This window comes from Tinamus guttatus, unplaced genomic scaffold, assembly GCF_059628265.1.
Source record: "Tinamus guttatus ecotype Peru unplaced genomic scaffold, ASM5962826v1 Tinamus_guttatus_pri_ptg000546l, whole genome shotgun sequence".
Lineage (NCBI taxonomy): Eukaryota > Metazoa > Chordata > Aves > Tinamiformes > Tinamidae > Tinamus > Tinamus guttatus.
In genome coordinates this window covers 1,025,358-1,050,236 of record NW_028289080.1, presented here as the reverse complement: position 1 = coordinate 1,050,236, position 24,879 = coordinate 1,025,358, and the positions used below count along the sequence as shown (strand labels likewise).

At 69.3% G+C, this 24,879-nt stretch overlaps 4 protein-coding genes and 4 non-coding genes across 8 annotated transcripts; 5 read left to right on the top strand and 3 right to left on the bottom strand.

The window, feature by feature from the left end:
- The first annotated feature begins 115 nt into the window (after positions 1-115).
- CABP4 (calcium binding protein 4) lies at positions 116-2,402 on the top strand. Its single transcript, XM_088534312.1, has 6 exons — positions 116-361; positions 967-997; positions 1,137-1,280; positions 1,469-1,578; positions 2,070-2,217; positions 2,374-2,402. The coding sequence occupies exons 1-6, from the start codon at positions 116-118 to the stop codon at positions 2,400-2,402; spliced, it is 708 nt and encodes a 235-aa protein (XP_088390438.1).
- Positions 2,403-3,202: 800 nt separating this feature from the next.
- Positions 3,203-3,275, bottom strand: TRNAV-UAC (transfer RNA valine (anticodon UAC)). The gene has a single exon. It is a non-coding gene; the product is annotated as a tRNA-Val (tRNA).
- Positions 3,276-3,478: 203 nt separating this feature from the next.
- Positions 3,479-3,566, top strand: TRNAR-UCU (transfer RNA arginine (anticodon UCU)). Its single transcript is given in 2 exon segments — positions 3,479-3,515; positions 3,531-3,566. It is a non-coding gene; the product is annotated as a tRNA-Arg (tRNA).
- Positions 3,567-3,707: 141 nt separating this feature from the next.
- On the top strand, positions 3,708-3,790 carry TRNAL-UAA (transfer RNA leucine (anticodon UAA)). The gene has a single exon. It is a non-coding gene; the product is annotated as a tRNA-Leu (tRNA).
- Positions 3,791-4,463: 673 nt separating this feature from the next.
- TRNAK-UUU (transfer RNA lysine (anticodon UUU)) lies at positions 4,464-4,536 on the top strand. The gene has a single exon. It is a non-coding gene; the product is annotated as a tRNA-Lys (tRNA).
- A 1,000-nt stretch (positions 4,537-5,536) lies between these two features.
- OSBP (oxysterol binding protein) lies at positions 5,537-10,334 on the bottom strand. The gene is made up of 14 exons (XM_088534288.1): positions 10,009-10,334; positions 9,442-9,650; positions 8,887-9,134; positions 8,609-8,801; positions 8,125-8,227; positions 7,964-8,018; positions 7,719-7,850; positions 7,393-7,638; positions 7,193-7,313; positions 6,832-6,935; positions 6,623-6,718; positions 6,084-6,265; positions 5,763-5,983; positions 5,537-5,694 (listed from the first exon to the last, which is right to left on the bottom strand). The coding sequence occupies exons 1-14, from the start codon at positions 10,332-10,334 to the stop codon at positions 5,552-5,554; spliced, it is 2,379 nt and encodes a 792-aa protein (XP_088390414.1). The 3' UTR covers positions 5,537-5,551.
- Positions 10,335-11,343: 1,009 nt separating this feature from the next.
- On the bottom strand, positions 11,344-19,381 carry PATL1 (PAT1 homolog 1, processing body mRNA decay factor). The gene is made up of 18 exons (XM_088534287.1): positions 19,299-19,381; positions 18,820-18,931; positions 18,525-18,736; positions 18,367-18,444; positions 17,497-17,691; positions 17,303-17,404; positions 16,925-17,014; positions 16,508-16,719; positions 16,341-16,430; positions 16,015-16,198; positions 14,480-14,603; positions 14,163-14,260; positions 14,030-14,089; positions 13,707-13,855; positions 12,940-13,099; positions 12,238-12,393; positions 11,574-11,665; positions 11,344-11,497 (listed from the first exon to the last, which is right to left on the bottom strand). The coding sequence occupies exons 1-18, from the start codon at positions 19,311-19,313 to the stop codon at positions 11,344-11,346; spliced, it is 2,283 nt and encodes a 760-aa protein (XP_088390413.1). The 5' UTR covers positions 19,314-19,381.
- Positions 19,382-20,287: 906 nt separating this feature from the next.
- Positions 20,288-24,728, top strand: STX3 (syntaxin 3). Its single transcript, XM_088534305.1, has 10 exons — positions 20,288-20,348; positions 21,304-21,384; positions 21,468-21,567; positions 21,659-21,733; positions 21,862-21,929; positions 22,484-22,592; positions 22,852-22,925; positions 23,006-23,140; positions 23,654-23,764; positions 24,637-24,728. The coding sequence occupies exons 1-10, from the start codon at positions 20,319-20,321 to the stop codon at positions 24,712-24,714; spliced, it is 861 nt and encodes a 286-aa protein (XP_088390431.1). The 5' UTR covers positions 20,288-20,318; the 3' UTR covers positions 24,715-24,728.
- The last annotated feature ends 151 nt before the right edge of the window (positions 24,729-24,879 follow it).

Below are 24,879 nucleotides of genomic sequence, written 5' to 3'. Positions count from 1 at the left end.
AGCCCCGCTAATTGGCTTTGCCCCACGTGGGGCCGAGGCGGGGGCCGCTAAGAGGATTTCCCTGCTGCCTCCCTCCGGCCCGCGCCCCGCTCCGTGCCCGCCCGGCGCCGGCCCCATGCCGCGCACCCACGGCCCGGCCGACAAGGGGGTCCCCAAGGCCACGGGGGCCTTGGGCAAGGGCAAGGCGGGCGAGAAGAGCCCCCGAGCCGCTGAGGAGAGCGGCGCCGCCGGCTCCAAGAGCCCCGGCTCCGAGTCACGGCACGGCGGCCACGGGCGCAAGAGCGGCAAGAAGGGCCACGGGGATCCGCACGCCGCCGCCGCCAAGGCGTATTCGCCCTTCCTCAACACCGTCTTCGGCAAGGTGTGGGGCACGGGGCCCAGGCGTCCTGCGAGCGAGGAGGGGCTCGGGGACATGCTGGGCCCTGGGTCTGGGGAGACGGGGTCACTGGGGAGGGATGGGGGTGCTCTGGTCCCCAGGTATCAGGGAGATGGGGGACCCCGGGAAGGATGGGGACAGTTTGGTTCCCGGGCGCTGCAGGAGACGGGGCACTAGGGAGGGAAGGGGGAGCTCCAGGCCCTGTGTGCGGAGGGACACGGGGCACCGCGTAGGGATGGGGATGCGCAGTGAGGGATGGGGACGTGGGATGGGGGCGCTCCAGTCCCTGGGTGCAGGGGGCAGAGGGGAGCCAGGGAAGGAAGGGGACACTCCGGTCTCCAGTTCGGGGGGTGTCAGTGGGTGCAGGTTGGGGGCATACCAAGCCCGTGGCGATGGGCCGACGCGGGGCCGCGGGTGCAGGCGTGCGGCCGTGGGCACAGCGGGGCCGGGCAGGGCTTTGCCTCCAATCCCTCTAATCCCTCCTGCGGGAGTTAATTTTGGTGCACGCTTAAGGAAGGTGACACTGCTCTTTGCTGGCGGGGGCGGGGACGGGGGGTCGGGGTCTCACGCTGCCCTCGCACCACGCTCAGGAGCGGGAGCTGTCCCCGGAGGAGCTGGACGGTGAGTCCGGGCGTGCGCGGGGACGGGGGCACCCCACGCGCCGTGGGGCACCGAGCCAGGGCCGCGCGTGCCGTGGGGAGGTGCCTGCGGCGGTGGCCAGGCGGTCACGGAGGTCCCCGCGCGCGTGGCGGCTGCGCAGAGCTGCTGGACGCCTTCAAGGAGTTCGACACGGACCAGGACGGCTTCATCAGCTACAAGGACCTGGGCGCCTGCATGCGCACGCTGGGCTACATGCCCACCGAGATGGAGCTCATCGAGATCTCGCAGCACATCAAGATGCGCAGTGAGTGGAGGGCCGGCTCCCGTGGGGCGCGAGGATGGCGGCAGGGCCGTGGGGACATGGCACCGCGGGCCACGGGGGCGCAGGGACACAGCCTCGGGCGGGCCGTGGGGCTGCGGGGGGCAGCGCGGGGCCGGGGGGCATGGCAGCAGCCCGGGGCGGCGCTGAGCCCCTGCGTGTCCTGCGTGCAGTGGGCGGCCGCGTGGACTTCGAGGACTTCGTGCAGATGATGGGCCCGAAGCTGCGGGAGGAGACGGCGCACATGGTGGGCGTGCGGGAGCTCAGGATCGCCTTCCGCGAGGTACCGGCGCCGCGGGACCGGAGCCGGGATGCCGGAGCGCCGTGGCCGGGCGAGCGGAGTGCAGCCAGGGACGGCTAAAGCTGCACGTCAGCAGGGGAACAGAGAGGAGCGTGGTCACGGGGGAAGCACGTTGAGGGGGCGACCGTGCGCATTGAGGGGGCGGGAACCACTGGAGGTCCATGAAGGGACCATGATCATCGGGAAACCATGACCATGAGGGTGACCGTGGTCATGAGGGAACCATCTCTGGGGAGACCAGGACCGTGAGGGTGACCATGGCCACGGTGGTGGTCGTGGTCACAGGGGCGCCGTGTCCAGGGGGTGACCACAGGCATGGAGGGGAGAAGAACTATGGGGACACCATGGAGGACCATGACCATGACAGGTGCCATGAGGATGAGCACGGCCGCAGGGAGAGGATGGTGGTGGGTAGGTGAGGGCACGGAGTGGTGGGGAGAGCGCTTGCCCTCCCGACGTGCCGGCACCGGCAGTTCGACGTGAACGGGGATGGGGAGATCAGCAGCTCAGAGATGCGGGAGGCCATTGCCGCGCTCCTCGGGGAGCAGCTCAAGGCGCAGGAGGTGGATGAGATCCTGCAGGACGTGGACCTCAATGGGGACGGCCGCGTGGACTTTGACGGTGAGGAAGGGACCCCTTGTGGCCCCAGAGCTCCCTGGCCTAATAGCTTGAGGGGGCGGCGCTGGGTGTGACAAGGGATGGGGCCATGGTGGCCGCGCATGGCAGGGTCCCTCGGCCCTGCCTCCACCTAACGCTGTGCTCCTCGCTCACCCGCAGAGTTTGTCATGATGCTGTCGTCCCGATAACGGGGCCGTGCGGGAGGAGGGGACCCCAGGCTGAGCCGTGTCCCTGTCAGCACGTGCGGGCACCTCCCCGTCCCCCCACATCCTGCCTGCCCGGTGAGCACCGGTCGTCCAAACCTCTCTGGCCAGCGTTAAGTTTCAGAGTGAACAGCTGAAGCGGAGCCCTATCCAGGAGCTGGAGGTGGGCAGACACGAGACTCCCCGGCCGTGCACTCAATATCCCCTCAGAGGTAGCAGCAGGGGCCGGGCCAGGCCGGGCTGGGCGAAACCCAATAAAACTCCTTGCTCCGACGTGGAGGAAACCGCCTGCTGGTTGTGCGGCAGGGAAAGGGGGTCTCCAGGGCCACCCCGGACAGTGCCAGGACCCTGGACAAGGACCCGGAGCGTCCCCGTGTGGGTGAGCGCAGCTGGCAGCGGTGTGTGTGCACGAGGGTGTCCTCTGGGGCACGGTGACGGGAGCCCCGGTGCCCATGGCGGTCCCAGGGCTCCCCAGGCGCCCCTTCCCTGCCAGCTCCATGGCGCAGGGGTCGTGGCGGCTGCATCACGCGTGGAAGGACCTGGGTTCAAGCCCCAGCAGAGCCCGCGTGCTCCTTTTGGCCCCCCCACAGGGCTGCGCTGGGCCCCTGGGTGCCACTGTGGGGCCATGCTGCCCACGGGGACGCTTGGGAGATGTTTTCTGGTGGGGAAAATGGGGCTGGACCCTTAGATAGGTGTCCTGAGCCTTTGCTTTGGACCTTCCCGAGGAGGGATGGGGCTGGGGAAAAAAGGGAACCCCTGGGGGCATAAAGGCCCCAAGGGGGCTGTGGCTCCACTGGGGCTCGAACCCAGGTCCTTCTGCGTGTAAAGCAGACGTGATGACCCCTACACCATGGAGCCAGCCCTGGGGACACCCCCGGGCCGGGAATGTCACCCCGGAGTGGTGGGCAGGGGACACAAGGGACATGGGCCACCCTGGCCTCCGCTGCTGCGCTCGTGCCCTGGCGAGGGTGGGCGCCCCTGCGCTCGGTGGCACCAGGGCCACCTTGGGCCACCCTTGGGCCCCTGGTGGGGGGGCGGGGGGCGGCGCCCAGGAAGAGGGTGGCTCTGTGGCGCAACGGAGAGCGCGTTGGACTTCTAGCAGCAGCGGGCGGCATTCAAAGGTTGTGGGTTCGAGTCCCACCAGAGTCGCTGGTTTTGCTGGGGCCGGCCCCGGGGGATGCGGGCTCCAGCCTGAGCTGCTGCGGGGGATTTTGGCCCCGGGGGGACACAAGCCCGGCCCCGGGCTCCCCGCGAGGACAGGGGACAGGGCCCGTGGGCAGCCCATGCAGCACCAGAATGGCCGAGTGGTGAAGGCGTTGGACTTAAGATCCAATGGGCGTGTGTCCGCGTGGGTTCGAACCCCACTTCTGGTAGCCGGCAGCTCCGTTTTCCTTACGTTTTCCTGTGCCAAGGCCCCCAGTCCGGCCCTGGCGTCCCCAAACTGCAGTGGGGTCTCGCGGGGCAGCGGGGACCCCTGCATAGTGGCACCCTGGTGGCAGGAGCTGAGCACCGGTGTCCCCGGCTCAGGGCTGCAACAAAGAGACGCTGGACTTCAGTCATCAGCAGGGTGAGCCCCGCTTATTACCATAGCCCCTTTTGGGGAGCCCTCCGTGGTGGGCACCCTCCTTAGGCAGCCTGTCCTTAAAGGGGTCCCCAAGCTGCGTCTGGGGACATTGCAGGACGCAGAGCCCCCGCGGTGAGGACCAGGGAGCTCGCTCTGGGACATGCTCGCGGTGGGACATGCGTCTCCTGCAAGGCAGCGCTGGCTCCCATGGGCAGCTTCATCCTGTGCTCGCAGGGGACGCAACGCGGGGGTCCCCACCACGTTGCCACCCCTCTCTGCTGGGGACCCGGGTGTCCAGCCGGGCTCGGGGGCGGCGGGACCTGGGCCTGTCCCCTGGCGCCCGCTGTGGCCCGGGGCAGTGGGTGCCACATGGGGCCACCCCTGTGCAGAGCCCTGTGGCCCAGGGCCGCAGGAGGAGGAGGAGGAGGAGGAAGGCCCAGGGCACCATGTGGCTCCGAGCCATGGCCCCTCCACCAGGAGCTGCCCGGATAGCTCAGTCGGTAGAGCATCAGACTTTTAATCTGAGGGTCCAGGGTTCAAGTCCCTGTTCGGGCGCGTGGGTCTCCCTTTTGTGCCTCCCGTCAGGCCGGAGCAGTTGCAGGTGTCACCCCGAGGTGTCACCCCCTGCGGAGCTGTGTGCAGGGGTCCCCCCTTGCGGAGCCACACGGGCACCCTGAGGTGTCACCCCCTTGCGGAGCCGCACGCCAGCGCCCTCCCAGCTTTGCTCCACGACCCCCCAGGAGCCACGTCGGGGTGACAGTGACACCGTGGGGCTGCGCCCCCAGCTCTGCCCCCCGCCGCACACAGCACACACACAGGCCGGGGCATTCACAGGATTTAATTTAGTTGTTCTCGTGGAAGGAAAGAAAAGAAAGACCAAAAAAAGGGGGGAGGAAAAAAAAAAAAAAAAAAAGGCATCGTACACCCCGGCTTTCCCGTCGATTTGGGGGCCGCGGCAAGCCCCTGCCCGGGGCGGAGGCGCGGGGATCCCACACTCCCCCGTGGCCCCCAGCCGCGTCCGGACCCTGCTGTAGTGTTTGGGGCCGTGGGGCTGGCCCCACGGAGAGCAAGGAGGGGCCGCGGGGGACGGGCGCGCAGGGCGGGCAGGGGAGGCCGCGGAGCAGCCCGCGCTGGGAGCGGCCGCAGCGTCACCTCAGGGGTTGGGGGGCAGCGGGGCCGGCCCAGGCGCTCTCTGCCTCGAGCGTCGTGTGGAGCAGAGGGAGGTGAAGGCAGGGGGCAGAGACCAAGGCCAGCCTCAGGCTCTCGCCCCGGGACTCGCGCCGCAGGGTGCGTGTGCGGGGAGGGCGGCAGGCCCCGGTGCCCCGCGGCGCCGGGCACGGGACGAGCGCGTGGGGGAGGCGGGTAGGGAGAGGGAAGCCCCCCCGAGGGCTGCGCTGCCTCCCGCTCCCCACCAGCAAGGTCAGTTTGGATGGGCTAAGGCAACCCCGGCAGGCAAGCGCGGCCGGCGCGCGCGGGCGGTTAAGACACACGGAGCGAGGGGCGCGCGGGCCCAGCGCCGCCGCTCCCCTCGCAGCCTTCGCCCCGCCGCTCCTCCCGCCCCGCCGCCGCCTCAGAAAATGTCCGGGCACAAGGTCCAGTCCTGCTTCTCTTTGCTCTCCCAGTAGCCGCCCTTGTAGATGTGCGTCAGCTCCTGCGTGACGGGGTCCTTCTTGCGCTCGAACCACAGCGGCTTGTAGGGGTCGTAGGGGGTGCCTGGGGGCAGCAGGGGGTGTTAGGGACCCACGGCCAGGCCGGCGGGCGCCTGCGCGCTCCGCTCTTACCGTCCTCGGTGGCCCGCGCGGCCTCGGCCTCGCGCCGCTTGCGGGAGAGCCGCTGCTTCTCCTCCAGCCGCTGCTTCTCAGCGTTGGCCTCGTCCCAGCGGCCGTTCTCCATGAGGCGCTGGTCGGGGCGCCAGCGGCTGTCCGTGGGCGCCGTGCCGCCCTCCGGCGCGTTCAGCGTCAGCGCCAGCTCCGAGAAGTAGTACATGTTCTCCGCGTACTTCCTGCGCCGCGGAGCGAGGGCTCAGCCAGCGGCGCCTCCCGGACGGCTGCCACCAGCACCGGAGCCGTCCCCATCCCCGCAGGCCCCAGCGCCCTACTCACGGCAGCGGGTTCCTCTTCCACAGCAGCACCCGGCTGTCCTCGGCCTCGTGGGCCCTCTGCCGCCCCTCGGCGCTGTTGTCCCCCGTGCCCGGCGTCACCTTGTAGCAGTCCATCTTCTCATCCCAGGTGCCCAGCAGGAAGAAGTGTACCTTCCCGGCGGGGTCTGTCACCTCGCCGGTGACCTGCCACGACAGGGCACGTGGGGATGTTGCCCGGGGAGGAATGAAGAGCCAGGGAAGCCCGAACCTCCTCCCCTTCCTTGCCCACCCCAGAACCAAAGCGGAATGATTCAGGCAGGGAAAGGCCCACAGAGCTGCTGTGTTTGCACGGGTTGAAATGCAACCGATGGAGGAAAACGTAGAGCTGGGCCTAAGGGCAGAGCCTGCATCGCAGCCTCCAGGGGCCCCGAGTTTGCCCTTGATCTGCAGCCATCAGCAGGGCCGCGGCCGGGGGTGTCCCTTCTGCGCCATGCCCGTCCTCACCAGGCACACGAAGCTCTGTCACGCCAGGGCCCCTCCCCGCCCCACGGCAGCCCCTACCTTCCTCGCCACGTCCCGAGAGAAGTAGCTGTAAGGAACGAACTTGAGGACGCACTTGTCGCCCGTCTTGTGATTGACGATCTCGATTTCACCGGACTGCAGGGGGGGAAGACGAGGTCAGCGCCGGCCCACGGCCCCTGTCCGCCCTGGCACCGGGGGACACGCGGAGTCGGGCACTGCAGAGCCCCGTCTCCCTGCAGCTGTCCCACCTGGTCTATCCAGAGCTTGCCCACGATGATGTTGTGCACGGTGGTGGTGACTTTTTTCCACGTGTAGTGATTGCCGGAGGAGTGGAAGACGCAGTGGATGGTACCTGCGGGGAGGAGGGCTGTGCTAGGAACGGTCCCAGCGAAGGGAGGACACCAGGCTGCAGGACAAGGAACGCGAGCAGCCCCCCGACCGCTTCCTTGACTGTTATCCCCTCCCGCACCTCCTGGCCGCCCCCCTGAGCACAGCGCTCAGATTCGGCTGCACCAGCAACAGCCCTGGCCCTGCTCTGCTCCCACTTAGGGCTCCAGGACGTCCTCCCTCCCTCGGGGGCCTCCCCACGCGCGGAGCCGCTGAGCTCACCCAGAGGCATGATGGAGAGATATTTGCCCCGAAATTTGCTGGTGATTTTAATCTCCTGGCGAAGCGTCCAGCCGTTCTTGGAGTCCACGTGGTGGGCGGCCGCCGGCGGGTGGTGACAGACCTGGCAGAGGGAGAGGGGACAAGTTAGCCCCGCTGTCCCGGGCCAGGCGGCGCAGCCGCAGGAGCGGCACCGGCGGCACCTGCTCGCAGAGGGAGCGATAGCCGCTCTCCTCCAGGCGGTCCAGCTCGAAGGTCTCCCCCAGGAGCGGGTTGAAGGGCTTGCTGGTGCGGAAGACGGTGGTGGAGTAGGAGGAGACGGTGAAGGCGGCCACGTAACAGAGCTGCTCCAGGGAGCTCTCGCAGCGCGCCGCCCGGTCGAGCAGCTCGTAGTACTCCAGGTCCTCGGTGAGGCGCTGCAGCATGGACAGGGGCTCGTTGAAGTTCACCTGGCAGAGGGCGAGAGGTGAGGGCGCCTGCAGGGCGGCGGGGAGCCCCGCGCGTGGCCCCGGCAGCGCCCGCGCCCCACCGGCATGGGGATCTTGGAGAGCTCCTTCCCGATGCAGTTCTTCATGATGCTCCACAGGTTGAGGCTGTAGTTGGGCTTGTAGGGGATGCGAGTCCTCTTCTCCTTCTTGGTGTCCTCCAGCTGGTGCTTGTACTGCAGTGGCGGGGAGACGGGGGCTGTCGCGAAAGCGCCGCAGCTCCCGCCGGCCCCCCGGCGTGCGTCTCTGCGGAGGGGGCACCGCGGGCACCGCGCGTGCCGGGGCCCACCTGCTCGTCCAGGCTGATCTCGCTGCTCGTGCCGCTGATGTTGCTGCCGGTGCGTCTGGAGGGCAGAAAGGAGCAGAGTCGCGGCCTGGCTTTTCCCTGCGCTCCGGGACAGCTCCGGGCAGCGCCGGGCCGGGAGGGCAGCCCCGAGGCGCAGCGCTCACTTGTGACCCATGCTCTCGGGCACCGTGATGATCTCCGGCGCGTCGAAGAACTCGTTGTCGTCGTCCTCGTCGCTCATGTCTCCTTTCACAGGGCAGCACGGATCTGGGTGAGGAAAACGGACAGGCTCTACCCTCGGGCTCTCTTCGGCCCAGCAGGGCACAGGCACTGAGCACAAGGTCCCCGAGAGGGGCACTGCAGGGGACCCTCATCAGCTGCGACCAGGCACCGTCCCTGCACCCCCCAGCACCAAGGGGTGGCAGGAGAGGCTGGGGTTGGCCTCAGAGCAGCATCTCCTGCCGCAGGAGGCCATGGCCCCTCGCTTACATGGGCAAGGAGGCCTGACAGATTCTGTGCTCAGGGTTACCAAGAGGAAGAAACTTAAAGCTGGCTTGGGAAATGCTCCGGGAAACAGCTGGGGATTCCACCTACGGGGCGTCACCGCCGGCTTCCCAGATTCCCCCGGCGCCCCCCAGCCCCTGGCACCTTTGGCGGAGGCGCCGGGCGCGCTGGCGGGCAGCACGGTGGCGCCGCGGAAGGCCCTTTCCAGGTGGTTGTGCTGCTTGGCGAGCTGCTCCAGCGTCTCCTCCAGGCGGATGCGCTGGTCCCGCTCGTGCTGCAGCGACTTCTGCCACTTCTTGCTGTGGGTCTGCGCCAGCACCAGGAAATCCCGGCAGGCCTGAGGGGGACAAGACGGCCCAGGGGGTGGGCGCCCCGGTCCCCCCGCCCCGCGGCGGGCGTCGCGTCCCCGCGCGCGCACTCACGTTGATCATGGCGTTGGAGGTGATGCGGAAGAGCGTGGCTCGCTCGTTCACCTGCTTGATCTTCTCGGTGCTCTCGGCCGGCAGCCGCAGGCTCTCCAGCTCGCTGAGCGAGCGCTGCAGCGCCGTGCCGTGCTTGGCAATGAGGTCGTTGCAGGTGCTCAGGTCCTCCACTTTGCTGGACAGGGTGCGCAGGGTGCTCTGCAGCTCCGTCTTGTCCGTCTGCGACACGGACTCGTCGCCGGAGTCGTCTGCCGGCAGACGGGGTTGTCAGCCCGTGCCCCATCAGGGCCAGGCACGAGGCCTCCCTCCTTCCCAAGGAGGAAGCTGCGGGCAGGGAAAAGGCAGACGGCTCCTCTCGGAGCAGGGACGCAGCATGGCAGGGGCAGCAGGAGCCCCGGGACATCCCGGCCTTGGGACCGCAGCACGAGGCAGGCTGGAGCCGATGGCTCAAACCAGGGGGAGCCGGCACGGACGCGGCGGGACGGGAACGCGGGACGCTCCGCGCAGCGCCTGGTGCTCCCCGCGCAGCGGGATGGGAGGGCGCCCGGTCCCTACCTGACTCTTCCAGCATCTTGACCGCTTTGGCCTTGGCCAGCTCGAGGGCGGTGACCCAGCGCTGCCGCTCCACCTCGGAGCTCGCCTTGAGGTGGTAGGTCTGGGCGCCGCCGTTGGAGATGATGAAGTTGCACGAGTCCTCCACGGTGATGTTGGCCGTGGCCAGGTTGATGGTGCCGCGGCACGTGTGCCGCATCTCGGCCTTGGACCTGCGGCGGGAGGTGCGCGCGGCTCCCGACGGCGCCACGTCGCCAGCGGGCGCCTTGGCAGCGCCCGCGTCACCGGCCCCCGCCCCTGGCGCTCCCGTAACCCGAGCTGCCGGCTCCGGTTGCCCCATAAATAACGGAGGGGCCTGCGGGGGACGCGGCGGCCCCGGAGCGGCGGGGCGGGGGGGGCCGCGCCGAGGAGGCACCGGGGGCGGGCGACAGCGGCGCCGCCCGGGGGGCGGAACCAGAGGCTCCGGCGCGCGGGGCCGGGGGGGCAGGGGAGCGGGGACACCGCGGCCTGGCGGAAGCGGGGTCCCGGGCCCGGCGGGGGCAGCGGCGCTCCCGGCGGGGCGGCGCCTACCGGTAGTAGCTGAGGAGGCCGTTGCTGAGCACGAACCAGCGGCGCTGGTAGCCCTTGATGTAGTTGGTCCACTTGAAGAGCCAGCCCTCGCGCGCCGAGCCGGAAGCGGCGCCGCCCGCGCCGGAAGCGGAGCCCGCTCCGGGCGCCGCCGTCCCCCCGCCCGGGCCCGCCCCGCCGCCGGTGGCCGGGGAGGGCAGCGCGGGCGTCGCGCCCGGCCCGGGGCCGCCGCCGCCTCCTCCTCCTCCCGCGGCGCCGGGCGCGGGCAGCGCCGCGGGGCCGGGCAGCGCCGCGGCCGGGCCCGGCGCCGCCGCGCGCAGCTCCGCCATCGCCCGAGGAGCCGCCGGAGCGGAGCGGAGCGCAGCGCCGCGCAGCACCGCGCCTCGGCCCGCCCCCCGCCGCGCCCCATTGGTGCGCGCGGCCGCCCGCGCCGCCATTGGCCCGCGGCTCCCGGGAGACGCCCTCCCGCCCTGCGCTCAGCGGCCGGCCCGCGCGTCCGTCAGCGCGGCGGGCCAATGGGAGAGGCCGCCGCGCAGGGGCGGGGGAGCCGTGACGTCACCCCGCGCCCCGCGGGGCTGGCGGCCGAGCGCAGAGGTGACTCATCCCGCCGCCCATTGGACGGGAGGCCGCCGGGGGCGGGCCTCGCGGGCGCAGCGCGCGCCGCCATTGGCTGAGGCGGCCGCCGGCCTGGCAGCGGGGCAGCGTCAGAGGGGGCGGGGCGGGCGGGGGGCAGCGGGGGCGCGGCGAAGCAGAGGCCACGCGCGCCCGTGTATCCAATGCGTCTTTATTTACAGTGCCCTATAAAAATGTAAAGGTAGAAACTCCCTCCTCCTCCACCGGGGCCGAAAACGGGGACGAGAGGGCGGAAAAAAAAGGAAAAAAAAAAAAAAAAACTTTCCACGTGATCAGTCCGGGGGGAGAGGGCAGCAGGGCAGGTTAATGCCGGGGGGCAGTTAGGGGTGGTAAAATACCTATATGTGCAAATCTCTTGGTTTTCTGTTTTTTGTTTGTTTTTTCTTTTTAAAAAGCAAAGTAAAAGGGCCCCCCCCGGTGGCTGCCGCCGCGGGGCAGCGCAGCAGCAGCCCCGGGCGCGCGGGAAGACGAGGCGAGTGTGCAAAAGACGGGGGGCAGCAGCCGTGCCCGGCGCCCGCGGGGCCCCCGGCACGCGGCGGCGCGGGGGGAGCCCCGCGGCGGCGCGTCCCGCTCGGCTCCGCTGCGGGACGTCCTACCGGATGCTGTGCACCAAGCTGGCGGCGGGAGAGGGAGCCGTCACGCGCGGGGCACGGGGCCGCCCTGGCCCCGCGCCGCCTTGGCGGCGGCTCCCGCCCGCGCTGCCACTTACTGCAGCTTCGTCTCCAGCGCGTTCAGCTTCTGCTGGTCGACGTAGCGAGAGAAGAGGGAGAGCAGGTTCGAGGGGGGGGACACCGGCTTCGCCAAGGCCACCGGCGGCACCCGCAGCAGCTCCCGCGTCGCCAGGAGCATCAGCTCCGTCCTGAGGGAGCGCGGGGAGGCGTCAGCGGTGCCCCCGCCACCCCGCGCTGCTCCTGGTGCCCGCCCGGGCTACTCACCACGGGTTGTCCTGCAGCAGCTCCGCGTTCGCCTCCGAGCTCTGCAGCTCCTCCCCGCGGCTCAGGACCAAGCACAGCAGGGACAGGCCGAACTGCGGGCGGGGAGGGAGAGGCTCGTGAGGGACCCGCAGCAGAGCCCTGGCGGCGGCACCCTCCCCTTCTCAGCGCGGCCGCCCCATGCGCCGGAGCTGAACTGGCCCCCTCGGCACGGTGGGGGCTCGGGGAAACGCTGCCCTCACAGAGGTCCCCAGTTTGGGCTGTGTTCACGCGTAGGGAAGGACGAAGGGGGTATGGAAGCCCCCGCGGGTGGTTCGGGAGCTCCGTCACGTCGCAGAGGGGCGGGAAGAGCTCCTGCAGCATCGCTCCTCCGAGCGGTTTTAGGGGGCGTTTTGCGAGAATCGCCTCCTCCTAATGCTCCCTGTGTCCCCACAAACACCCAGAGGAAGATCCCCGGCTGCCCCGACAGCCCCTGGGGAGGAGGCAGCCTGAGTCACCTCGCTGCTTTTAGACCTCCAAGGTGACAAGCGACGGCCGCCCGCTGCGAGTGACGGTCCCTGCCCGTGCCACCAAGGGAAGGCAGCTCGAGCAGGGGGACACGACGGGGCTCCCAGGGGCATCGTTGTCACCTCCAGCAGCAGGGAGGAGCGGCGGGAGCGGCACGCACCTTGTTCTGGAGCACAGCAGCCAGGTGCAGGTTGGCGGGCGCTGGCGCGGCCGCGCTCTGAGGTAGGTTCGTCAGCTGCTGCACAAGGCTGGTGACCGTCCCCAAGGGGAGGTGATAGAGGACGTGCGAGAAGGGCCTCAGCAGGCAGGGCAGCACCTGCGGAGAGAAGAGCAGGCACCACGTCCCGTCTCACAGCCCCCGGGAGGAGGGCAGCGGGCCCTGCCCAGGTGCGCCGCGTGCGTCCCTACAACAGCACAGGCCAAAGGGGAAACTTCCCACTTGAAATCCAGGCTTTTTTTTTTTATATAATCTCCTTTCTCAATGCTAGCTGGGGTTTATTTCACAGATGCCTTGATTTTTGTTTCATATGGGGAGGAAAAGTAAAAAAAATAAAAAGACTGCAAAGAATATGTGATAACACATCCCTCTGAAACTCCGAGCTGCTGGCCTCTGCTTTCTGCCTGTGGAAGATGGAGTTTCCTGCTGCCACCTGATGAGCCAGAGAAGCAGAACCTTTAGCCAAGTCCTCTCTTTGCAAACACTCAGCAAAGAGGGGGCGTTATTAAATGAAGGCCCCAGCCATGAGACGCCCTCCCCGCTTCCTTCCCGTCGCAGCCAGTCCTGGCTGTGCCACCTCGCCGTGTCCCCCGCCCCGCAGGGACAACTGCTGCTGACCAGAGCCTCCCAGCCCGCCGCGGTCACCTCGTCCTGAGCATCCTTCTTGATGAGGAAGGGCAGGTTCCTGGCCGTGGCCATGAGGACATCAGCTGCTTGCTCTGGTGACAAGAAGGGGAGGATCCGGGCCACAAGACGCTTCCCCTTGCGAATGCACATGATCTGTACGAAGTGGTCGTCGCTCGGCCTGCCGAGGAGAAAAGTGCCACCCACCTGCTGGGAAGGGCTCGGGGTAGCCGGGATGTCCTTGAGGAGCAGCCCAGGGCCCACGAGAAGCGTGTGCTGGAGGGAAGCAACGCAGGGAATGATGCCCCGTGGCCAAACGCTGCCCCAGGACAAGCCTTTGAGCTGCCGCGTCCCGGCTGCAGTGCCGAGCTCGGGTCCCCCAAGCCAGGAGTGCAGCACGAGCTGTCCCTGCGCCCGTGAGGACAACGTGCAGCGACCTGCCTTTTCTCCATCCCTGCCACACAAGCAGCAAGTCCCACCTCCCAGCTATTTCAGACACTGCTAGTGCTGAAAAGGCCACTCTGAATTAACTACGGAAAGGGCCAGGCACACTGGTTTCCCACAGAACAGCAGAGCAGGAGCCACAGAGGCCCTGTGCAGAGGAAAGTGGTAAAAGGTGAAAAAAAAAAAAAAAAAAGGAAGGTTATTTCACCCCCGTCCAAGCCCCCAGGAAACAACTAAGCTCTTATTTGAGAAACCAGTCACTGGGAAGCTACAGGCAGCCGCTGCGAGCAACAAGGGCCAGACAGAGCCCCAGGGAGCAGCCGAGGTGACACGGCACACCTCACCTCTCCTGCCCAGGCGCCTTCCCCCGCAGGTTGTCGTACATGTCGCAAATCTTCTGCTTCCTCTCGCCCACGAGGGCCGGCCGCTCGCCCTCCAAGCTCAGCAGGTAGCGCCGCTCGTAGTCCTCCACATCCAGGAGGAGGCTGTAGGTCTGCCGGAGAGACGAGGATGGCAGTGGGGCAGGGGGATCCGCGCGCTCCTCGATGGGATTCCGAGTGGAATGAGCCCTCTGGGCTGCACGGTGGCCCTCTGGGCTGCACAGTGGCCCTCGCTGGCTCCCACTTTGCCCCAGAGCGGATCCATGCAGGCTGCGGGAGCCCCTCACCTTCTCGATCGTGACGAGGGTCTGACGCCGCTTGTCTCGAACCTGCTTCTCCTTGGTCTCCTGCGGGAAGGGGAGCCGGTGAGAGCCGGGGCTGCCGCCCGCGCTGGTTGCAGGAGGGAGGGCCGGGACTCACCTCGTCCTCGCCACGGGAGGTGACGACAGCGTCGATCATCTTTCGGGGGTTGTTCACACTGGAGACCGTGAGTTTCCCCAGCGAGCCCTCAAACTGCACTACAGGGAGAAGGGGAGCGAAGGAAGTCGGCCTGCGCCCGAGCCCGCATCGCCCGGGTTTGTCTGCACTCCTCAGCGTTGTCCCCAAAGTCAAGCCCACGCCGGAATCTCCTGCTCGCAGCCCGGGATGAACCAGCATCCCCCACCTGCAGAGGTCGGGGCTTCACGTCCCGAGCTGCCACTGTCCCCACTGCCGCCCGGGACGTGGCCAGCGCTTACCCGGCTTGTAGGTGTGCTCCAGCTTGGCCACCTGAGGCGTGATGAGTTTAGTGCGTTCCTTTTTGGGACCGTCACCCTGGACTTCCTCAGCCGCTGACAACTTCTCCAGCTTCTGGAAGTAATTCTGAGGCAAAGAGAGAGGGGCAGCTGTGACACGCAGCACGAACGTCCTCGCGGCAGCCCAGCCTCCTGGTGCGTCACGGGAGGACCCTGCCCTCTCCCTGGTGTCCCCGCACACCGCGGGGCCGCTCGTGACGCCAACGGCCGCCTCCCGGGCGTCACAGACACCGGCCGCCTCTTTAGCAACCCCGGGTCTCCGCTGACTCGCATCCCGGCTGCAGCCGCACAAGTCCCTGTCCCCTGCCGGGATCAGCTTGATCCCGTCTCCTGGGGGAAAACCCCGCAGCGCTCCGCTCCGCGCGTGCCGCCAGCCCGAGAGCGCCCACCGAGACCTGCTGCCTGCGCCCGCCTCCGTTCGCTCCATCCAACCTTGCTCCCTCCGACCGCCAAGGCACCGGAGCGGCCGCCCTCGGACGAGCCCTCGGCGGCCGCTCATCTTCCCGCTGGGGAGCTGCCCGGACCGCTCGCACGGCTGCTCCGGGACCGTCCCGGGGAGCGCGGCTGGCTCCCCGCCGCCCCCTCCGTGGAGGCAGGCGTTTTGTCTGCCCCTCTCTGGGGTTCTGGCTCCTGTGCACACGCTCAGGAGTCGCTGCCGACAGCTGCCAGGGCTCTTTACACGCGCAAGGGGTATGAACCCAGGTGGGCACAGGCGAGGGTTGCCCCAGATGGTCTCCCAAGCGCCTTGCAAGCCCAGCTCAAGCTGCTCCCGTGCCGCAAATCCACCCGGCGTAGCTCCGGGTCCTCCGTGGATTCCCCTCCCACAACAGGGTCGCCCTGCCTGCCCTCAACCCCAGGTGACCCTCGAGCACCCGCCGCCTTTGGCGGGAGCCCAGCCATCACCTTGCTCTGTCGGCTTCAAATCTGGCTCCTCCTGGCCCCGTCCGCTGCTCCCTATTCTTGAACCGGAAGAGAGAGCGAGGAGTCACTCCCCATCCGCCTTCTCCAACTGCTCTGCGGACTCCATCAGCTTCATGCCCTCTTTCAGACTCAAGAACCCTCCCTCGTGCAGCCATTCCCTGGCCAGGGCCACCTCGGACATCTGATCCCCTGGAGCAGCCTCCCAGTCTCCTCTTTTGGGACCTTGCGCTGCTCTGAGCGGCTCAGAGCCGCCTCTCCTTGCCCCTGCAGCCCCTACTCGCTCTCATGGCCCCCAGCAGCCATGCTTCCTTTGCGGAGCGGCGCTCATCCCAAGCCAGGCGCCGTCACCGCCGCAGCCTATTCCATTTGACCGGCTCTGGAAACGCTTCCCGCGCTGCTGCTCGTCGAGTGTCAGACGCGTGGCACGCCAGCGAGCGCCTCCCCTCCCTACCCGGCACCCCTCTGGGCCCTGTGCGGGGACACCGGGTGACCCTGGGGACGCAGCGGGCTGGAGGGCGCACTGAGGCCGTCGCAGGCACGCGGGGCCTCCCCGCTACCTGGTAGTAATAGTCATCCAGGTAGGGATCAGTGCTCTGCAGCTGCATCATCTGGATCTTGGAGACCCAGTCCTTCTCCCGCTGCAGCATGAGGTTGGCGTAGGGGTCCTTGCGCATCTGCTCCTGGTGGCTGCTCCGGTGGCCCCCTCGGTCCCCCACCGAGCCGTTGAGGCCGCGCTGCTGGCTGGCAGGAGGCAAGAAGGGCACCCGTGAGCGCACAGGAGCTACAGGAAGGGACAGAGAGCAGTGCACAGGCTACCCCCGGCTGCAGGGCCCCCCGAGGAGGGCCGCGGTGCCCCCGGCGCCCGCCCGAGGCCGGCGCTCACCTGCGGTTCTGCTGCTGCCGCTGGTGCAGCAGGCGGCGGTGCTGGGGGTGCAGGTGGGTGGTGTCCGGCCGGAACATCTGCGTTTGCGGCCTGGCGAGAGCGGGAGGGTTCGGGGGCGGCCCCGGAGAGGGCGGCCCCGCCAGGGACGCGGCACGGCCGGGGCCTACCTCAGGCTCTGCAGGTGGCAGCCGGGGCCCGGCGGGTGCTGCGGCTGGGATGGAGGCGGAGCAGGGGGAGCTCCGAAGAAGGCACGAAAGCCGCTGGCCGGAGACATCATCTGCCCAACCCTGCCCTGCAGCAGCTTGGGATTCACAGAGGGAAGGGGGCTCCCAACGAGGCCGGAGACCCGGGCAAACTGGCTGGGAGACATTCGGCCAGCCTGGGAGCAGAGAGTCGGCCAGGGAGAGAGTCAGCCAGGGAAAAAACTGGGCCCAAGGAAAAGGGCCCTGCATGGGCAGATGGCCACAAAGGACAGCCGTAAAGCTAAGGGCCACTGCAAAGGCGGAGAGAATTGCAGGACCCCCAACCCCTGCCCAAGGAGTGACAGGGAGGGAGAGCTGAAGGGGTAGGAATGGGGCCTTCACCTGGGCTCCTCCGAGCAGCTGCGCTCTCTGCAGGTGGCTGAGGACGGGAGAGACGCTGTGCGGGAACGAGTGGCCCAGGAGGGAGGAATTCTGCGGAAAGAGAACAGAGGGATGGCTCTGGTCACAGCTCCGGCACAGCCCTCCTCGGGGGACAAGCACGGACGAGGAAAGGGCATGGAGGACGGAGCCCTGTGAGAGTCTCTCGGGCAGGCAGGGAGCCAGGCCAGGCTCCAAAGAGCAGGATTAACTCTGCCCGGGGCCTGGCACGTTGGGGCACACGGGCCTGGCTGCAGATTTCATGGGAGGCTGGAGGACTTCACAGGGCCGCGAGTCACGAAGGCAGCCCCCGCGGAAAGGGGCTGAGAGAAGCCACGGTACCGGGACATTGCAGAGCTGGTTGGGGGACATCCTCTCGCCGTAGGGAGCGGGGTAACGCTGCTGCAGGGTGGCCCGGATGTGAACAGGCTTCGGGCAGAGAATCTGAGGGCAAGGAAGCAACACAGGGCAGCAGTCAGCCCCCGCCGACAGCGGCACGAGCCGGCAGCCCGGAGAGCGGAGCCGGCAGCAGGTACCTGCTGGTTGAAGCTGGGCACGGCAGCCTGCTTGGGAGGGGTGCCAATAGGGACGGCGCGGACCGGGGGGCTCCCGATGACCGGGGACGATGAACGCCGGGGCAGCGCCCGCTCTGAAGGGTCCCGCTCTTCCTCGCGGTTTTGCGCGGGTCTCTGAGGCAGGGCATAGTCCAGCACGGACACGGGAGGCATCTCCTGCGAGCAGAAGGGGAGAGAAACCGCCCTCCAGAGTCACGGACACTTTCTGGGATCACGCAGCCCAGCTAGGGACACCACCACGAGGCCCAGAGAGTCCTGCCCAGCCAAAGCAGCGGGAGCCGGGGCACAAAGCAGCGCCCCGAGGCGCCTGCTCCCGGCCCCGCCAGCCCTCCCGCGCCCCGCTCCGTGCCCGCGGGCACTCGGCAGTCCCGGGACAGCCCTGCCGGGGCTCCCGTGGCCCTCCCGCGCGCACATGCGCTGCGGGTTTCCGCCTGCACTCGGAGGCTTTGCTCTTAATTAGGCCACAATGAGCAAAACGCGCTGCCTCGAGGTGCTGGCACATTCCCAGGTGTCGGTGGAGCGCTCCCAGCTCCTAGGTGGAGCAATTCCCAGGGATAACATGCTGGCAATACCCCCCGGGATGGCTCTCCCACCTTGCAGGGAGCCGGGAGGGCAGGAGGAGAGTGTGGCGCTTTGCTGGGCTGTTCTGGAGGTGCCTCCCAGCACAACCAGCCTCCCCCTTTAGGGCTCACAGGGGACATTAGGGAAGTCCCTGTTTCCCCTTTCCGCAGAGTTCCTAGCTCAGCGATTTGGGTACGAGACCGAGGACGGGAAAACAGCAAGCGCCCGAGCGCCCAGCCCGCACGACTCCCGGCTGCCGCGGCCCCGTACCTGCGTGAGGAGCGGCCCCCGGATGCGCCGCAGGACGGCCGGGCCATCCCAGATGCTGGAGTTGAGCCCTCCCGGCTGCTGCAAAGCACACGGGGGCAGTCAGCACCCGCGGGGGGCCGGCAGCGCCGCCCCCGCCCCGCGCCAGCGCCCGCCGCCACCTGCGCCGGGGTCCGGGTCTGCACCGCCCTCATGATGGCCGGGTCCTCCAGCTCGCTCTCGATCACCAGCCGGGTCAGCCTCTCCGCCAGGGTGTCCTCGGGGTCACCCAGCAGGTCCGCGGCGTCGCCGCCAGGGCTGTCCCGCTGCCCGGCCGCGGACGGCTTGTCCTCCAGCTCCGCCAGCCGCTCGTGCGCCTCCTGCCAGTCATCGTCTGCGGGGACGCGCGGGGAGAGCTCAGCAGGGCCAGGGCTGCCCACGCAGCCCCCCAGCCCCGCGGCAGCCGGGAGCACTCACCGACGGCCCCGGACCCGAACGTGTCGTCGTTGAACTGGTCGATGTCCTCATCTTCCTCTCCCAGCGCCTGGAAGGCGTCCTCGTCCTCGTCCAGGCGGCAGTCCTCCAGGGACTGCGGAATGCCGGCGTGAGCATGGAGCCCTCCCGCGCCGGGCCCTGGCCCCGCGGCCGCCCCCGGCACCCCGGCCCCTTCCCTGCCCCGCGCGGGAGCTTCCCGAGCCCCCCGGAGCCCTCCCGCTCCGCGAGCGGCCTCCGCGGCCCCTCGGGCAGCGGGAGCGCGCGGGGCCCAGCGCAAAGCGCCCGGGTCACGCCGCGCCGCCCGGGACCGCGGCGGGGGCCCCCTCCGCCCCTGGCCGGAACCGCGGGCTGCGCAGGGACCCCCCGGCCCCGCCGCGGGCGCCGCCGCCCCCGCCGGGCCCCGCCGGTGGCGCCGTCCCCGCTGCGGCACCGGCCGGTGCCCCGCCCTCCCCCCCCCTCACCTGGTACCGGAACATGGCGGCGGCGGCGGCGCCCCCCGCCCCGCAGGCTCCGCGCGGCCCGCTCCGGCCCGCGCCCCGCCGCGCATGCGCCGCCGCGGGCGCACGCGCATGACGTCACCCCCGCCTGCCGACGGCTGCCCGGAGAGCGGGGAGGGAGGGAGAGCCCCGCGCATGCGCGCGCGGCAGGGGGCGGAGGGGCCGGCAGGGGGCGGGGCGCCAGGCGGGGGCGGAGCTCCGGGCCCCAGCCCCGCCCACTGGCCGCCTTAAAGGCGCGGTGCGGCCGCGGGCTCCTCCTAAAGGGCCAGCAGCCCCGCCTGGGCCAGAGCCGGGACAGCGCCGTGCCCGTGGGGCAGGGCTGGCCCGTGGGGCAGGGCTGGCCCGTGGGCCCCTGCCTGCTCCTGGTCCAGTCTCTGCGTTGTCGGACGCGTCCCCCTCCTGGTGCAGCGCTGCCCAGAGCCGCGTCCTCCTGCTGTAGACACCGGACTCGTCCCCCTTCCCGAGCTGTGTCCCCTCAGGGCTGCCTCTCCATCCGTGTCCCCCCCAGCCATGTCCCCCCCTCGAGCCGTGTCCCCCCAGCCGTGTTCCCAGACGCCTAGAAGGGGACAGTGTCTAGTGTCCGTAGCGGTGCCTCCAGCCACGTCCCCAGTGCCCCCGACCTGGGTGGCCGTGTCTCCCCGACCGTGCCCCCCCCCGACTTGTCCCTCAGTTGTGTGTCCCCATCGTGCCCTCCCCACCCCAACTCGTGTCGCCATCGTGTCCCTGGCTGTTCGCGGGCGCCCGCCCCGCCGGGATTCCCCTTCCGCCCCGTCTCCTCTGACGGCAGTGGGGACCTGGGGAGGGGACCTGGGGGGGGGGGGGCTCCCCCTCGCCCCTCCCTCGGCGCCTCCTGCCGCGGGGATTAGCGGAGGCACCGCCCGGGCGGCGACGGCGACAGGGACGGCGAGGGCCACCCGCGCCGCGCCTGCATGTAGGGGCGAGGAGCAGCCCCGGCGCCGCCGCTGCCCCGACGGCCCCGGCGCCATGAAGGACCGGCTGGAGCAGCTCAAGGCGGTGAGCGGCCCCGCGGGACCCGCGCCCCGCAGCGTGCGGGGGGGCCGCGGCATCCCCACGCAGGACGAGGGGGGCTGCCTGCGGGAGCCTCGCCGCACCCTGCGCCCCTGGGTGGGCGGCGGGACGCCCGCGTGGGACACGTGGGGCTGGGGAAGGGACACCTCGTGAGCATCGTGTGGGGCTGCGGGTCCAGCTGCACCTCATGCCCCGGATGTGGGGTGGGTGGCAGGACACCCACGCAGGACTGTGGGGCTGTGAGAGCCCTGGCTGGTGCCTCCCCATGCGGCTGTGGGGCAGCGAGGGGCCGGCAGCAGATGTGGGTCACCTGGGGCTGTGTGGCCCCACGGCTCCAGCGGTTACTACCTCCTCCACACTCTTCCTCGCCAGCCCCACGGCAGCAGCGCAGGGCTGGGAACTTGCTGGGGATTTAGGGGGGATTATGGAGCGCTGGGGCAGGAGGGGAGGGAGAGCAGGGATTAGTGTTATTTTTATTCCAGTGTGAGGAGGGGGGTGGCGGGGAGGGTGCTGCAAACCCAGCTGGCTCCAGCCTCCCGAGGGACCCATAGGACCTCCATAGGTCCCAGCCCATCATCCCGGACAGGCTGCGGAGTGGTTGAGCCAGGGGGTGCCCTGCATCACTGTGTGGGCACTGGCTGCCCTGCAAGGAGGCGCGATGCCAGGGGGACAGCCGCTCCTGCCACCCCCGGGTGCCCAGCCTGTCCCCCCATCCCCTCCCGCCTGATACGGAGATGCCACGTGCCCGGCCAGATGTGCAATTAGCCCCGCTCCTCCCTGCGCAGATGGCACCACGGCCTCCACTGCCTTTAACCCCTGCCCGGCCACTGCCAGACCCCAAACCCCCCACAAGATGCTTGGGCCGCCCTCACCCCCAGGCCACTGCCCCTGCCACCGCGGTGGCCAAAGGGGCTGAGCGCCGCCTCGCTGCCTCCCGCAGAAGCAGGGTGCCGACGATGATGAGGAGGAGCTGGAGATCGCTGTGGACAACACGGCCTTCATGGATGAGTTCTTCTCCGAGGTGAGCAGGGCCAGGGGGCCGGGGGCCAGGGGCCAGCGTTCCTCTTGCCTGAGCCCTGTCTCCTCCGGCCCTGGCTTGGCTAGATTGAGGAGACCCGGCAGAACATCGACAAGATCTCGGAGAATGTGGAGGAGGCCAAGAAGCTCTACAGCATCATCCTCTCGGCGCCTGTTCCTGAGCAGAGTAAGGTGCCCCGCATCAGGGATGCAGGGCCCCGGGATGGGGGTTGTCCCCTGCACGGGCTCCCTGGCTCAGCCGCCCGTGTCCCCTGCAGAGACCAAAGATGACTTGGAGCAGCTCACAGCGGAGATCAAGAAAATGGCCAACAGCGTCCGCAACAAGCTGAAGAGTGAGCGGCGACGTCCCCGCCACCATGCTGCGGGCTTGCGGGCACCAGGGCCCAGCAAGGTCCCTAGGGTGGGGGTGGTGCTGCTGGGACATGGTGGCCTGATGAGCTGGGTGTTCTGCTCCCACCAGGCATGGAGAGGAACATCGAGCAGGATGAGGCGCGCTCCTCGGCCGACCTGCGCATCCGCAAGTCCCAGGTGAGCCCGCGCCTGCTGCCGGCCTGGGACACCCTTCGTCTGCGGTGTCCCCATGTCCCCATGCCCAGCATCCAGCCCTGCTCACTAGGGGCTGGGGACAGGCTATGTCCAGGTATCCCCATATCTCATGTCCTCATGCCCAGCAGGCAGTTCTGACTGCAATGGGCTAGGGACAGGCCGTGTCGGGGTGTCCCTGTGTCCCCCATGTCCAGTATCCAGCCCTGCTCACTAGGGGCTGGGAACAGGCCATGTCTGAGTGTCCCCATGTCCCCATGCCCAGCAGACAGTTCTGATCGCTATGGGCTGGGGACAGGCTGTGTCCAGGGTGTCCCCGTGTCCCGTGTCCCCATGTCCCACAGGCAGTTCCAATCGCTATGGGCTGGAGACGGGCCGTGTCCAGGGTGTCCCTGTGTCCCGTGTCCCCATGTCCCACAGGCAGTTCCAATCACTATGGGCTGGGGACAGGCCGTGTCCGGGGCGTCCCGTGCCTCCAGCCCCGGGGATGTGCCATGCCCGGGTGCCCGTGCGACTCACGCCGCTGTCCCCGTGCCCAGCACTCGGTCCTGTCCCGCAAGTTCGTCGACGTCATGACCAAGTACAACGAGGCACAGGTGGATTTCCGGGAGCGCAGCAAGGGCCGCATCCAGCGCCAGCTCGAGATCAGTGCGTGCACCCCCAGCACACGGCGCGCCCGGGGCGGGGCTTAGGCCTGAGGGCGGGGCCAGCCCGCTCAAGCCCCTCCCCTGGCCCTGCCCTCCCCTCTGCTGCCCGGAGTGGGACAAGGGCACCAGGCCCCGCCCCCTTGCCAAAGGAGGCGGGACAAGGGCATTATGCCCCGCCCCTCTCCCCAAGGGGGCGGGGCTTCGCCGTCAGGGCCCGTCCCCGCGGGCCGCCCCGGGCCGTGACCCTCTGCACCCCGCAGCCGGCAAGAACACGACGGACGAGGAGCTGGAGGAGATGCTGGAGAGCGGCAACCCCTCCATCTTCACGTCTGGGGTGAGGGCCGCCTCGGGGCGGGCGGCAGTGCCCGCGGGCGCCAGGGAGCCCCGGCTGACGCCCGCCCTGCTCTGCCGCAGATCATGGACTCGCAGATCTCGAAGCAGGCGCTGAGCGAGATCGAGGGGCGCCACAAGGACATCGTGCGGCTCGAGAGCAGCATCAAGGAGCTGCACGACATGTTCGTCGACATTGCCATGCTGGTGGAGAACCAGGTGTGGGCCGCAGCGCGGGGCCCCGGCTGGCCTGGGGACCTGTGTGTGAGGAGATCAGTGCATGGGGGCTGCATGGGGACCTGTGCATGGGGACCGGTGCATGGGGCTGCTTGGGGACCTGTACATGGGAACCTGTGCATGGGGACCTGTGCATGGAGCTGCATGGGGACCTGTGCATGGGGTTGCATGGGAACCAGTGTGTGGGGCTGCTTGGGGACCTGTGCATGGGAACCAGTGCATGGTGACCACTGCATGGAGCTGCATGGGAAACTGTGCATGGGGACCAGCGCGTGGGGCTGCATGGGGACCCGTGCATAGGGACCCGTGCATGAGGTTGCATGGGAACCTCTTCGGGAAGGGGGCACCATGTGCTGGGGCCTGGGCCCCTCTCAGTCTTCCCCCAGGCCACGCGGGGCCTGGCTGGACGCCCCGTAAGGACTGTGGCACGGGGAGCACTGGGTGCTCAGCACCCCCCTCTCCCTGTTGCCTCCCTGTGGACCCCTGTGTCCCCAGGGAGCCATGATCGACCGCATCGAGAACAACATGGACCAGTCGGTGGGCTTCGTGGAGCGGGCTGTGGCTGACACCAAAAAGGCTGTGAAGTACCAGAGCGAGGCCCGGAGGGTGAGCAGGGCCCTGCGCCCTCGCTGCCGCCCCGCTTTCCCCCAGCGCCGCCCCGAGCCCCCTGGTGCCTCCCAGCCACCCTCACTGTTTCTGTTCCTCCCCCGGAACCACCTCCGTGTTCCCCGTTCCCTGCCCCCTCACCGGTGCAACGAGCTGGTGAGGGCTCAGTTGCCGGGCCCCGTGCACCCCTGCTGCCTCGTCCTCTCCAGCAACGTCTGGCCTTGGCGCTGGGTGCTGCGCAAGGGGCACATCCTGGCACCCGGTTGTTGGTGCTGGGCCAGGGCCCTGCACGCGGGTCCCTCGCGATGGCCCCTGTCCCCCCTGGAGCTGACGCGGTCCCTTTCCCTTCTGCAGACCCTGCTACCCGTGCCAGCAGGGGTGCCTCTCCCCCGGGAGCCCCCCAGGGGACGCAGCTCCCTGCCCTGCTCCCCCTGCTCCACCCGGACCCGTGTCCAGCTCCACAGCTCCTGCCTTCTCCCTCCTGGAAGCGCTTCTCCGCCTGACGCTCCCCTGTGGCTCCTGCTCCTCCCCTGGCACCCCGGACCCCCCTGTCCCCAGCGGGCAGCGGCAGGACTTGGCCGCCGGGCACAGCGGTGACAGCGCGCGGAGTGCCCCGGGCTGAGAAGGGCCTCCCAGCTGCTCGCTCCCGCTCCGCTGGCTCCGGCCTCCCTTCCAACCCGCTTAGCCAGGCGCCCCGCGGACGACGGGGCAGCCTCGCGCTGCCCAGGCCCCGCTCTCCCGTCCCGTCCCACCCCGTCCCCCTGCCTGGTTTGGGGTAAGTGCCGGGTCCTGGCACCACGGGACCAGCCCCCTGTGCAAGAGCTGCCCGCGGCGCCGCATCACGGCCCCCTCTCATCTCTCTCGCTAAGTAGAAGAAGATCATGATCATGATCTGCTGCATCGTCCTCGCCATCGTCCTGGCCGCCAGCATCGGCAGCATCTTTGCCTGAGACCCCCTCTGTCCTCCAGGTGAGCGGGCACCGTGGGGTCTCCTGGGCCCACCTCGGGCCCCTCCTGGCTGGGACTGGTGGGATTTGTCCCCCTTGGAGTTCCCGGCGAGTCTCTAAGAGCGAGGAGGGGGATGGGGAGCAACACGGAGGTGGCAGCCGTGTCGC